Genomic DNA, 13,055 nt, shown 5'->3' on the forward strand with positions numbered 1-13,055 from the left:
TCAGATGTATTTTTTAAGCATGAGCAATATATGCCATTTGTATAATTCAACAAAAAAAATAATGCATATATTCAAAATGGAATTTATGTTCAAAGATTGTAACTAAACTTCCAAGCTTTTCTCCTTAACATTATAGTAAAATGCAATCACAGAGCAAGGCATTTATAAACCAACCTTAACGTGTCAACTGGGAGGGCAAAACAAGGAGGCATGCTTTACGCAAAATAAAATTTGTCGGAAACACATTTGAGCTGTTTAAGCTTTCAATCATTCTAAATACCGCATCCAACAAACCAGCTCTTGGTGCATATGTGTAACTTTTCAAGGGAGATACAAATAAAAAGGAACAATTATAGTTTCTGTTGTACGTTACCTTGTTTTATGTTAAATACTAAAGGAATAAACTGGGTTAGCGTCTTCCTTGAAGTATATGAAACATGGTTTAAACAAAAGAGATGCAAAACAGATGGTTAACTACCTAATATTGGATTTGTATAAAGTTTGCCCTTGTTGAATGATCTGGCCTTCACCGATTAAAATACCGATATAGTTCATACTAAAATAACACAAAAATCAGCTTTTAAAGAAAAAATGGTGCATAAGGAAAATAGGTAACTACAAAAAGATTAGCTTATCCTTTTAACAATAAAAGAAAACAAAAGAAGAGAATTTTTTTTGATATTTAAAGGAAATCAAAGCATATTTTTTCTCTTCGGTAATTTGACAGCCGTTGATGTGCATCATACCTTATTTTTCACCTCCCTTGATTTGTCTTTTATTTCCTTGTTATTCAAAGAGAAAAACAATATATGTTTTTCTTTTGTTCAATGTTGAAAACCAGCTGACACCAGGGGACACAATTCATTGTCGATAATAAGGATAGCACGATTTGAATCCATCTTCGTTTTTTTGTGTTTCCCTCAACATGCTATAGTCACACTTGACCAAAGGTTAAACATTTTGCTAGCTAAATGCTTTTTAAAAAGACCGCATAGAGAGTCATACATGTTCTTTTTTCCTTCTCTTTTTTTTTTATTAATAAAAAAACTTTTCTTTCGATGTCTTCATTCACAACAACGCGACACGAACTCATAACAGAATGTGGTCCTTCACAACAAATGAATCCACCCTTACACTTTGACGCTCAATCTTTTGATGATTGCATTAATGAAGCAATGTACTCTTCAAACGCAATAGCTTCTGAAGCAAGCTCTTTTCTACCATTGGAAAATCTCTCTCTCTTTGACAATCAATGGAGCCCCCCAATAAATTTTGATTATTTTGAATCATATATTCAAGACAGCACAGACTGTAAACAACGTATTCAACCGTTATATTTACATTTTATTAACTATTCTTTTTTCAAAGTATTTTTTAGTTACAACAACGTCATGAAAAATGAAACCTCTTTCCCTGTGGAAGAAAATGTGACACCTGTTTGTAGAAGTGCTGTGTATCCAACTTGTACAGAATTAGATGTCTTATCCACGATAGATCATCATTCACCAAAAGCAGATCATATAAATCACGCGTTTACAGCAGCTGGAACAGCAGGAGGAAAATTGACTTGGTTTCAGAGTATACCATTTGAGAATAAAAATAAACCAAAAGACGAAAGAAAGCAGAAAGATGGTTATGTCAACTGGACATCATCTGCACCAATTTTGAAGCTCACTGGACCAGTCCATTCTGATTTTACTTATCCCATTACAGACGAGTCTCCGCCAGAAGGTGCATCCTATATACCTACTGTAGTTTCTAGTGCAAGTGAACCTATTCCTAACCGTCTAAGCTACTCTCGACACTCTTTGTCAGAGTCACGCAAATGTACTCCACGCTACGATTCATACTCCCATCCAATAAAACTTAACCCTTCATCCAAGGACCGTCGACAAAGAGAACCAGTTCATTTCTCGACGCCAAATAACCCGCAAGATAATTTTTCCGACTCTTACGATCATTTTGAACCAACGCCAAACATGTTAGCCGCCATGCCCCGTCGTCAAAAACCGCGTTATGAGGGTGATTATTATACACCCAAATGGGTTCGCTATACAGGCCATCTCAAGCAAGGCTACTGCGATAGTTGTGTCCCTGGTAAATGGCTTCAACTCAAAAATAGCGCCTACTGGTAAGCTTTTTTATTTTTTGAAGAAGTCGTTCGTTGTTACTTACAGTAAACACCAGGTACCATAAACAGTTTTATCATGGCATATCCTCTGTCTCTGGAAAACCGTTTATGAAGCCTATTAAGCAAAGACTGGGGAAAGGTGACACTATTGAAGGTTTGTGCCATCAGTGTCAGCGGTTTGTTCCTGCGAGTAATGCCAAAAAGAAAAATAATTACATGTTGTGGTATCGTCACGCTCATAAGGTAAATGCGTAATTTTAACTTAAATACTGTATAAAGCTAAAGTTTTGTTTAAAAAAAACAAGTGCCATCTGTATGATAAACCAAGGCCTACATCATCAAGTAAAACTTCATCTGTGTCTTCTACCACGAGTATGACAGACTAAATTTTATATTTAAATAACGACCTCTTCCCACTTCCAATTAAATATTGTATATAGAGCATTTATATTTCTTTTTCCCTTAATATACATTTACTAGAAAAAAAAGCTCTTGCTTATTTAAAAAAAAGATGACCCTTCTTATCAAAAGAACTAAAAACTAGTTTTCATGATGATACATCTCGTTCTTAATAAAGCACTATAAACATGATGAGCGCACACACATACACACTGTGGAAGTGCAATACTCTATCACATGTTACTTTCTCTTTAAGGATCTTTCTCCTCATATTTTACGGGAAAAGAAACAAGAAAAAAAGGCAACTTTTTATAAAAGCGGATCGATAGAGACAAAAATTAAAAATGGCTGATTGTGTCTAGTAAAGACACCAAAAGAGAGGGAATCTAATTTTATTTACACAAATATATTTATGACGGCATACTTTTTATATTCTTTTTTCTGTACAGATTCCTTCTAGGCCTTTGTAATCGTGGTCTGGCTTCATCCCAAGGTCCATGTATTTCACTACAAAAAATATTATTTTTTTTTCTTTTTTTAAAAACAAGCTTACTTTTTGTATTTTTGAATAAATATCAGCCAATAAGGACAAATAAAAGTAAGAAAGATGAACCCTAAAATATAGATAAAGACAACGGCTTTAGATATAGGAAAGAATAACACTACGCAGACCAGAAGCATAGCTAGAGTAAGCATGACTTGGATTTTTGAATTCAAGTCTTTCAAGTGTCTTCTGAAAATTGGGAATAAAGAAAACCATTCAACTGCAAATGACAGTAAGCCAAATACGTCTGTATTTGTATTAAGTCTAGAAGCTAACAAAACGGAAGCAAAGATAGCAGCATTAGTTGATAGTGATCCAGGGATTCTACAAAATGACATAAGTTTCCCTTTCTAGATGATTTACTTTATCTTTTACTTGATAATGCTTGTCTGTGTACTATAATCATGAAATAGTACATTTATAAGAAAGCAAATAACAGTAAGCGCCCAAATAGTATCGTGGCTTATTTGGCTTGTCAAGGTCTTTAATATGGGCGACAATCCTAATAAGGTAATGAAGAAAAAAAATGCGCTTTTGGCCACTCGCTGACCTATACAATTAAATAAATAGGTATAGAGCCTATATACGTTCTATTATTTTACGTTTGAACTCATAATTATTCCTTGTTTTCAACATAATTAGGTCCCAAAATATGTATCCAATGCCTGTTGACAACGATCCTGTCCAGATCAAGTGATGTCCAGACATTATATTATTTTGAAGATAAATGAAGATGGCGATAAATATAACAACACTACTTATTTGCTGAGTAATAACGCCTGACTCAAAAACGGTGGTCCAGTAATCATAACTTCGAACGTTGACTACATGTTGAATATAAATGAAAAAGAAAATAAAAAGTAAAATTGATGCAACATGGCAATTTTTACCATTTCTTTGTAATTCATCTAAAAAAGTTTCGTCCACATAATTGTCTGGATAATTCTGCCTAACCCATAAAAGCTTTTGCCAAGGTGGATTGTGTGGATTGTATTGGTATTCTGGACTTTGGAATTGACGCGAAGTATACATGGTCAAAAAAAAAAAAAAGGGTGTGCAACTCAGGCCTATGGGAAAAATCAAAAAGGGCATATTTTGGTTTGAAAATTGTAAGAGTCTTTCTTTTTTGTGTTTTTTTTATTTTATTTTTTTGCAAGAAATGTATAAATAAACTTGATTATGCTTTGATTTGCTTGAAAGTCAATAGTATTAAGCAAATATAATTTCTGTCGCTGGGGATCAACTGTTTATTGAGGTTATGAATTTATGAGTATTATTTGTTGCTTCCATATGAAAACTGTCGCAAATTGAAAGGTAGGCTTTTGCGTATTTATGCTGCTACTAAGCAAAGTTATCTCTTGTATTTCTGTTTCTATTCGAACTTTTGATATAACATATACTCTCATAAAATAAGCAAATTTCCCACCCTTACAGCAGTATGGCACTAAAAAAGAGCCAATATACACTCTTCAGTACAACAGTGCTTGTAAACTTCGTTAAAAGGTCATATCTACTTGGGCGAATCAAATTAAACAGCCTGTATCTTTTTTTGTCTCTAAAAGTTGTAATATGGTACTTTTTGTTTACTAATTGAACATAATTTCAAGAGCTGCAGACTAGAATTTCTTTTGTACAATCAAAACCAGCCTTTGTCTTGGTAAAACCAAACTTTAACTAAAACCCCGAGCTAAAGAATGAAATGCTGAAGGGATAAAGAATTAAATGTAACTGATTTAGTGCTTCATAAGAATTTATCGAATTGACTTACGCGCTTTTTTTAAATTCTCTTGTTAAGAGCCATTCAAAAGAACTCGTGATCCTACAGTTAACTTTAAGAATATGATGTTTATAGCCCAAACAAAGCAAAAAAGAATGTTGACGATGAGCATTCAAGAGTTGAGTGCTTTACTTATACCATCTTCAGTCAGCTGCTCTTACAGAGTAACTCCAAAGCTCGTTAATTGCCAAATTTATCTTGTTTAGAATTTATAATGATTCGTACAAGTGTAATCACGTTACAGTCCGAGCGTACCACTTAAACACAATAAAGACACTGTTCATAGTGGTTGGGCTTTTAATCATAGGCGATTCTTGGTGTTCTATTTTACTGTACAGGATGCACAATGTTTTGTTCGCACTTTTTAATATGCTTAAAGTAGAGTAACACTAAAGTAAATATAGTGGATGCATGTACTTGAGATCTTTATAGCTTATTTTGATTCAAATATTAATTTTCTGAAACATATGCTTTTGTTTAGTATTTTTGCATATACTGTACGTATGTGAATTTTTTTTCACTACAAAAAGATTGGATAATATTTAATTGCTTCTCTTTCTCATAAAACCAAAATAATATACAAAAAGAATGCATTTTGTACGGGAGCATATTTATGAGACGTTGCCCCTGAAAATAACTGTGTTTTACAAATAAACTTTTTTCCATATAAGGTTAAAAGCCAAACCAGTAATAAGGAATTCAGCAATATACTTATTTTTTCTTATTGCTATTATTTTCTTGAGAAAAGACAATGCAAATAATATAGATAAAAATCTCGGAAAGTTTCATCTTTTTGGTATTAGAAAATAATTTACAACGGCAGGCTTAAAATTTGTCATTAAGCCAGAGGTTTTAAGCACAGGACTGATACATTACTGCTGTTAATACGCATATTTCTTTTTATTTCTCACAGCAACTAAGGTACTACTATTGATCATACAGCTGTATTTTATTGCACATGACGCAAATATAGCACAAGTATTGAAATATAAACCGAATAATTAATTGAAAGAAAAGGCAAAGAAGATTGTACTGATTATGTATAAAATAGGGTTTTAGACTGCACATTGTATACAGATGCATATGACTATTTAAGTTCAGTATAAAGTACATCAGTAATCATCAGAGCCCAACAAAGAAAAGATTTTACACATACTTTAAGAGAGCTAGTGAACTTGGCAAATCACTCGATTATTCTGCCCAATAGCAAGCACATCATACCTTTGAAGGTCAGAAGTAACAATAAGCAGTATCTTTATATAGCTAATATACAGTTTTACCTGAGTTTATTTTGCAGGAAAATGGAAAGTAGCTATTGAATTTATTGTACATTCGAATGTACAGTAAAATCCAAAATAAAATCAAAGAAAGATAACATTACGCTTTTATTATTAATCGTTTTCAAACATGAGCATTTTTATCTTTGTTTTAAGTGCATTCTGATCCACTTTTTCTTTGTAAATTCAACGTACACTATTTTCAGATTCTTCTAGACTGTCTTTATTGGTCTATATTTTAGTTTATCTTTAAATATAAGCTAACAATATTACATTTGTTCTTTTGGAGCCTAGAAGCTACAAAAGACATACTTTGGATACATTTATATTTATTTTTATTGAAAAGAAAATTCAATAAAGCAGCAAAGAAGCGTCATGATGATAAAAGTTTTTAAAGAGGGGTAAGTTTCAGCCAGTCGTCATTCCATGCATAGATTACAAAGTTCCTTTTATGTATAAGATGTACACACCATGATGGTCTCATTATGACAGTAAAGAGCTAGATTATTGGGAGATCGTCATACACTAAGTCTTACATTGGGGTTTGAACTGGAATTACGGTCTTTTTTTATGAAGACCATAAATCATACAGCAACCATATTAAATCTGTTTACAAAGGGGTGTTTATCATTTAAATTTAAATTAAGTCTCTCTTTTTTTTTTTCCAAAATCAGTATATAACTCTGCCACGTAAACTTTTATTCTTTTTAAGGAAAATGCTTCAATAATGTTGTGCAAAATATAATGGGCATTTTTAGATTATGGGATTTTACGAACGATAGGATAAAAGTATATGAATGTATGAAAGTAGATTATTTAAATGGCCGCAGCTTTATTTTTCTTTTTTCTCTTTTTGGGTAAGATGAAAACAATGTACGTTTATAACTGACTTTTTGTCTAAGTGTGGCCTTTTTTGTATATCATATGAGACCCCAATGATCTATTGTCTAAGCCAATAGCATTTCGAGTAACTTGCCCTCTTATTTAAAAATGGGAACTTTGATGAATATGTAACACCGTAACTATGGAGAAAAAGGGGAAGGCGTTATTTGTTGAGATGGTTACATAAACATGCAGGATGGCCTGTGCTGTAAACATTGAGAGTTGTCATTGCACAGCATAAACAAACACTTTTTTTTTCTTTGTTGAGTTGCTTAATAATAAATAATGTGGTTCTTTATGACAAATGAATGTGCTAAAGATAAAAAAAGACCTGAGCATTGTTCTAAATATATACGTCTACAAATAGAGACATATGGTTTTATATTACATCCATTATGAATATTTCTTCAAATAAACTTCAAGTTTATATAAAGAAAGGTTCAATTGGTATATTCCTGTTACTTTTAAAATCAAGAAGCTATAAAGAAAACGCCAATCGTGTTAACAGTGATATCGTTACAAAGTAAAGTTCATCAGAAGATAGGTCTGCGTTTCAAACAGCCTCATCAGGTGACTAATATATATAAAAAGAATTTACCACAGTCTAATTTTGTACACAACAACTTCGAAATGATGGCATACATATATAACCACCTCTAATGTTCTTCTTTCTTCTTTCTTTTTTTTTTCCTTCTTTTTTTTGTTATATTTTAATTTTACCCATTTCACACTAACTTGTATATATAAAAATGACTAAAACAATATTAACACGTATGATGGGTTTGTTCTCATCAAAACAAAAAAAAATTCAACCAAGATCAAGACCACAAACTATAAAAAGGATAGAAACCAACATATCACTTAAACATAAAACAGTTGTTGAACCATCACGGACAGAACCAGATACAAAAGATGCATTTTTTAGTGATTCCAATGAAGAAGGTGACGAGTCTGATATGAGCCGATTTCTTAAAATTCAGGGCGATCTCCCACAGATGGATGATTATTTGAGCAAAATGGAATACTACATCAACCACGCACACCAACATACATCCGATGAATACTCGACTATTTCTTCTGCGACAGGATCATCTAATATTACGATGGAGGAAGCGCTCTTTTCACACATTTCATCCGATTCCAGGTCAGAGATTACTGCTTATTCGTCAGAAAGTCTTAAAATAGCAGTTCGTGCGCAGTCACCAGGCAGATCAAATCCTACACCATCTGATGTTGGACAATACCAAATTGTGGATCTAGAAATCCCAGAGAGAACAGAAAATATTGCTGCGTTACCTAAAATCATCTTTGATCAACACTTATCAACCGCTACGAAATCAAACTATGAGCGTTATTTTTGTAATATGTATACCCAAGCTCTTTACTATCTTTCACCAAAAAATAAAGGATACAGCCCAGCACACGCTTTTCACTTTTTTGAAACAACTGCAGTTCAAGGAAATCAAGTGTACGCAGATCTGAATGATCGAACAAGGATGCTAATCTCTTTTGCGCAATACCGTGCTGGTCGAATGCTGTACGAGGCCGAATATACTGAAGAAGATGATACTTATGGCCATCACCAGCAGCAAGGCTTAATCTATCTATTGGATTCCAAAAAGAACGGAAATGCCCATGCAAGCTATATATTGGGCGTTTATGCGCAAGAATGCGGTGATTTAGATCGAGCGTGTCAATTGTACTATGAAGCTTCTAAAGCAGGTATATTGGATGCAAAGGTATCCTTTGGAATTACTGTTTTACATCGTCATGTACGTTCATTCCAAATCGAAGACGCTATTAGTGCATTGATCGAAGCTTCTAATAAGGTATTACAAAATGAATTTCTCTTGATATTTCCAAAAGGAGGCAGAATGGAGCATTAACTTAATTTCCTTTTTAGGATCATTCGTTTGCATCTCTTACATTAGCTCTCTATTATGATCGAGAACAACAATTTCAGACAGCGATGAAATATTGTCAACGAGTCAAGATGTCTCCTGCCAATCCAATATATGGCTTTACAAAATACGTCATTGGTATCATTCACCTAAAAGCTGGTAATGATGATGCTGCATTTCAATATATTGCTGAATCCGCAGAGGTGGCGCATGAGGACGGACACGGGGCCTGGGCTTGCTTAGCACTCAGAAAGCTCGGTGTTCTCTTCCTTTTGGGTGTTGGTACACCAAAGAACCCAGTAAACGCCTTTCGATGGATCAAAAAGGCTTCTGATAGAGGGGATGAAGCAGCTAGTATCATTCTCGGTCAAATGTACACATCAGGCCTTGGCTGTCCCGTTGACCGTGTAAGCGCGGTCAGCTTATTTGAACGTCACAGGAACAATGTGGCTGCCAAACTTTCTCTTGGTTTACTGATGATGAAATTTAACCCAGAATACGCTTACCAAGAATTCTTGTCAATCATCAACTTCAAAAGTACACCCTATGATGAGGAAAACTGGGACATGCAGTCCATCAAGTGTGAAGCTGCAGTGCGTATCGCCATTTGGACGTTTAATGGAATTGGTGGTGTTAAGCGAGACCCACACGAAGCTGTTTTATTATTAAAAAATTTATCAGATCAACGCAATTATACAGGTGCTCACTATTGGCTTGCTTGGGCATATTTAGAAGGCGTCAAGGATCAAGATGGTTCGATGATAGTGATCAAGAATCCTAGTAAGGCTTTTGAGTATTTCTTAAAAGGTGCCAAGAAAAACGATGTAAAATGTCTTTATCAAGTGGGTCGTATGGTTCAAAGTGGAATCCATGAACATCCACAATATCAAAAACAAGACGCCTTCCAATTCTTTTTGAAGGCAGCTCAATTGAATCATGTGGAATCCCAAACTCAAGTAGGTATCTACTACTTTAATGGACTTGCCCCTGTTTGCCATAATTTGGACAAAGCTTTTGAATATTTTAGCTTGGCTGCAAGACATAACAATACAGAGGCTATACTTTACTTGGCTGATTACCTTGTCAAGAATTATACAAAAAATCATAATATCAATGTACTTCAAATCTATCATGAGCTCAACCGAGCAGCGGCAGCCAAAAATCCCATCGCTTACCGTATGCTTGCCTTAGTTGTGAACAGTGGTGTAGATCTCTCAGTGACATATGAATCTATTCTGAAAAAAACGGGTGATCAAGAGCTTTGGGCCATCTATCAAAGCTCTAAACAGGAAGCATATAATGTTGAGTTTCGTTTTGCCTTGCGCTGCTTATGGAAAGCATTGGAACTTGGTGATCATAAGTCAGGTCAGCATCTTTGTAAACTATTCCCAAAAATGCCTGAAGATGACGTCGTGAAAACTATATACGTTTTTATTGCTTCAGAAGGTCCAATTCCTGGAAAGTAAGTATAACAAAAAACATTATACTCCACAAAAGAGCTCTATTTAATAAGCCTTTTTTAATTTAGAATGAGCCTTGCTTTGGCTCAATTTCTTGTTGTATGTGGTAAAAAGTCACTTGCTCTAAAAAAGTATTTAGAAGTTGCAGATTACCAAGGTTTGAGCACTACAGCTGGTTGGTCTGCATGCTTGGAAGCAGCCAAGTTGATTTTGGTGGAAAAGCAAGGAAAAGCAAGAAGCAAAAGTCTGATCTTTTCATATCTTCAAGCCATGGTGAAATATAATGGGAAAGAATTGTTTTTACCCTACTTTCTACTAGGTAAGACATAAATTGCGTAGTGTCTGGAGAATATCTTAACATTCTTAAATTATATTTAGCAAGGTGCCATGAAAAAGAGATTTGCAATGGATGTAATGCGTCATTAGCTGCTTCATTTTACGAAAAGGCATTGTTTCATCGAGAAAGCCATAGACATGCAAGCAGTGTTACATCCAACAATTTGATAGAAATTAGCATTCGAACAAAACTGATAAAAAGCTACTACGCCTCTTACCAAGACAGCAAGTTAGAAGAACAACTGAATGGACTAGATGCTTTACTTAATGGTCTTCCTAGTAACAAACAAATGAATGAAAGCAAGGCTGAATTGCTTTACTATCAAGGTAAACAAAGAAGGAGACAATTTCTTCTTTTTTAAAGTAGAACCTGATCAAATTATTTATTTAGGCTTACTATCTTTACACAATGCCAATGTCTCAAATAACAGAGAAATAGCAAGAGCTTATCTCTCGGAATCAAAGAAACTTGGTCACATTTTGGCTTGCTTAGAACTAGGATATTTGTATGCAACTATGGAAGACGAAGAAGAATTAGCTGATGCATGTTTCTTTGAAGTGGAAGAAAGTAGAAGTACACCCATCAATTTTCAAGGAAGACTCGCAGAATCGATGGTGCTTGTGCGCCCTCAAAAATTCAAAAACCCTGCAGAGGACTATCCGAAGGAGTTCAGACAAATGAAGCTGGCCGCGGCAATTACATATAGCTTATTTGACATGGAACGTCAAGCGGTTGATTGGCTACGTGAAATCTCTGACCAACCACTGGCACAAATATTGCTTTTATATTACAAGATGAAGGAACCTTCCAATCAAACAGCAAAAGCCATTCAGATTCTTTCAAATTTAATGGCACCTTTCGAAACCGACCACACATTAGATTACAATGCCCGAATGATTTTGAGCTACGGTCAATTCCGTCTTGGACAATGCTTTGAACTCGGTCACAGTGTCTCAGTAGATGAGGCAGCAGCAGCAGAATATTATAACAAAGCTTGTGCTTTTTTAAAAAGTAACGAAATGTACGAAAAACTAGCCGAAATATCCGAAAAGAATGGTTCTCATAACGCTACTGATCTCTTTCCTACCCTTTACAACGCTGCACACAATAACAAGGATGCAACATTTAAACTTGCCCAGTATTATGAATCACAAGCTACAAACAATTCTCTGGAAAAAGCAATCTCTCATTACCGTAAGGCTGCCGACCTTGGCCATGCAGAGGCTTGCTATCGCTATGCCAAATACAGGATAAAAAAAACAATGGAAACAACGATTCGACAAGAAGGTACTGCTGCAAGCTCCAAGATTGCGGCAGATTACCTTCGTCTAGCGGCTAGTAAAAATCACGATTCGGCCTTTTATGAACTTGGTATGCTGGAATTGAAGGCTGGCATGTACGAAGAGGCGATTGATGATCTAAAGGAGGCAGACTTTTTGAATTGTAGTGAGGCAAGCTATCAGTTAGGTGAGCTGTACTCTACTGGGTTCATAGGTACTATCCAAAGCCAAGTCACCTTCAAGATCAATCAAAACTACGAAACGGCATACGATTACTTTATGCATGCCTATCAAAATAATCCAATGCACCTTTTGACTATTATCAAGTTGGGATCTTTTTATGAGCAAGGCTTATACAAAAAACAGGACCTTGCAAAAGCTAAACAATGGTATATGAAGGCTCTATCGCTCAGAAAAGATGACGGCATTGCTGAGTATGCTCTTGGTTGCTTAGAAGAAACAAATATTGAATTATCTGGTTTAGCACCTACGAATGCACTCCGAAAGACAGCTTATGAATGGTTCACAAAGTCATATGCTTTAGGCAACAGGGATGCCAAATTTAAAATCGGCGTCTATCTTCTTCACGGTTGGGTAGATCCCCATGGAACAGAGACTGAAAAGAGAGGGCTCGAAATACTGATTGAAGAAAATAATGACAGTGAATTGAAAGCAATGATTGTTCTGGCCAAATATTTTGAAAAGAAAGGTGAATACCAAATAGCTTTTGATTATTGGAGAAATGCAGAGATGCTAGAGGATCCGGAGGCATTGGAATATATTGGTAAATGTTACGAAGAAGGATTACTTGGACAAGAAATCAACCTCGAGGAAGCTACTTCTTACAAGCAACGCGCTATTGAAGCTCGCAAGCATGCAAAAGAGACACAATGTAGTGTAATGGGATTCAAATCTGACTACTCGGATGAAAGAAATTAGCATACAAATTGTTTATTATATTTATGATCCCTCTTTTTGTACTTATTAGATATTTATATGATTATAACTTATTCTTTGTATATTTAATTGTTAATTGTTTTTGTATCTTATGTAAAAAATAATGCTTA

The 13,055-nt window shown here is 34.8% G+C and overlaps 3 protein-coding genes across 3 annotated transcripts; 2 read left to right on the plus strand and 1 right to left on the minus strand.

Annotated features, from left to right (window-relative positions):
• Window positions 1-1,979: 1,979 nt before the first annotated feature.
• Window positions 1,980-2,386, plus strand: RO3G_00448 (uncharacterized protein; the record flags this gene model as incomplete). The annotated part of the gene is made up of 2 exons (XM_067655039.1): window positions 1,980-2,131; window positions 2,188-2,386. 2 exons carry the CDS (start codon window positions 1,980-1,982, stop codon window positions 2,384-2,386), a joined length of 351 nt encoding a protein of 116 aa, XP_067511140.1.
• A 554-nt stretch (window positions 2,387-2,940) lies between these two features.
• RO3G_00449 (uncharacterized protein) lies at window positions 2,941-4,166 on the minus strand (the record flags this gene model as incomplete). The annotated part of the gene is made up of 5 exons (XM_067655040.1): window positions 2,941-3,037; window positions 3,084-3,398; window positions 3,450-3,576; window positions 3,677-3,898; window positions 3,965-4,166. The coding sequence occupies 5 exons, from the start codon at window positions 4,164-4,166 to the stop codon at window positions 2,941-2,943; spliced, it is 963 nt and encodes a 320-aa protein (XP_067511141.1).
• Window positions 4,167-8,026: 3,860 nt separating this feature from the next.
• RO3G_00450 (uncharacterized protein) lies at window positions 8,027-12,927 on the plus strand (the record flags this gene model as incomplete). The annotated part of the gene is made up of 5 exons (XM_067655041.1): window positions 8,027-8,839; window positions 8,914-10,373; window positions 10,440-10,690; window positions 10,879-11,034; window positions 11,099-12,927. The coding sequence occupies 5 exons, from the start codon at window positions 8,027-8,029 to the stop codon at window positions 12,925-12,927; spliced, it is 4,509 nt and encodes a 1,502-aa protein (XP_067511142.1).
• Window positions 12,928-13,055: the final 128 nt, after the last annotated feature.

This window comes from Rhizopus delemar, genomic scaffold, assembly GCF_000149305.1.
Source record: "Rhizopus delemar RA 99-880 supercont3.1 genomic scaffold, whole genome shotgun sequence".
Classification (NCBI taxonomy): Eukaryota; Fungi; Mucoromycota; class Mucoromycetes; order Mucorales; family Rhizopodaceae; genus Rhizopus; species Rhizopus delemar.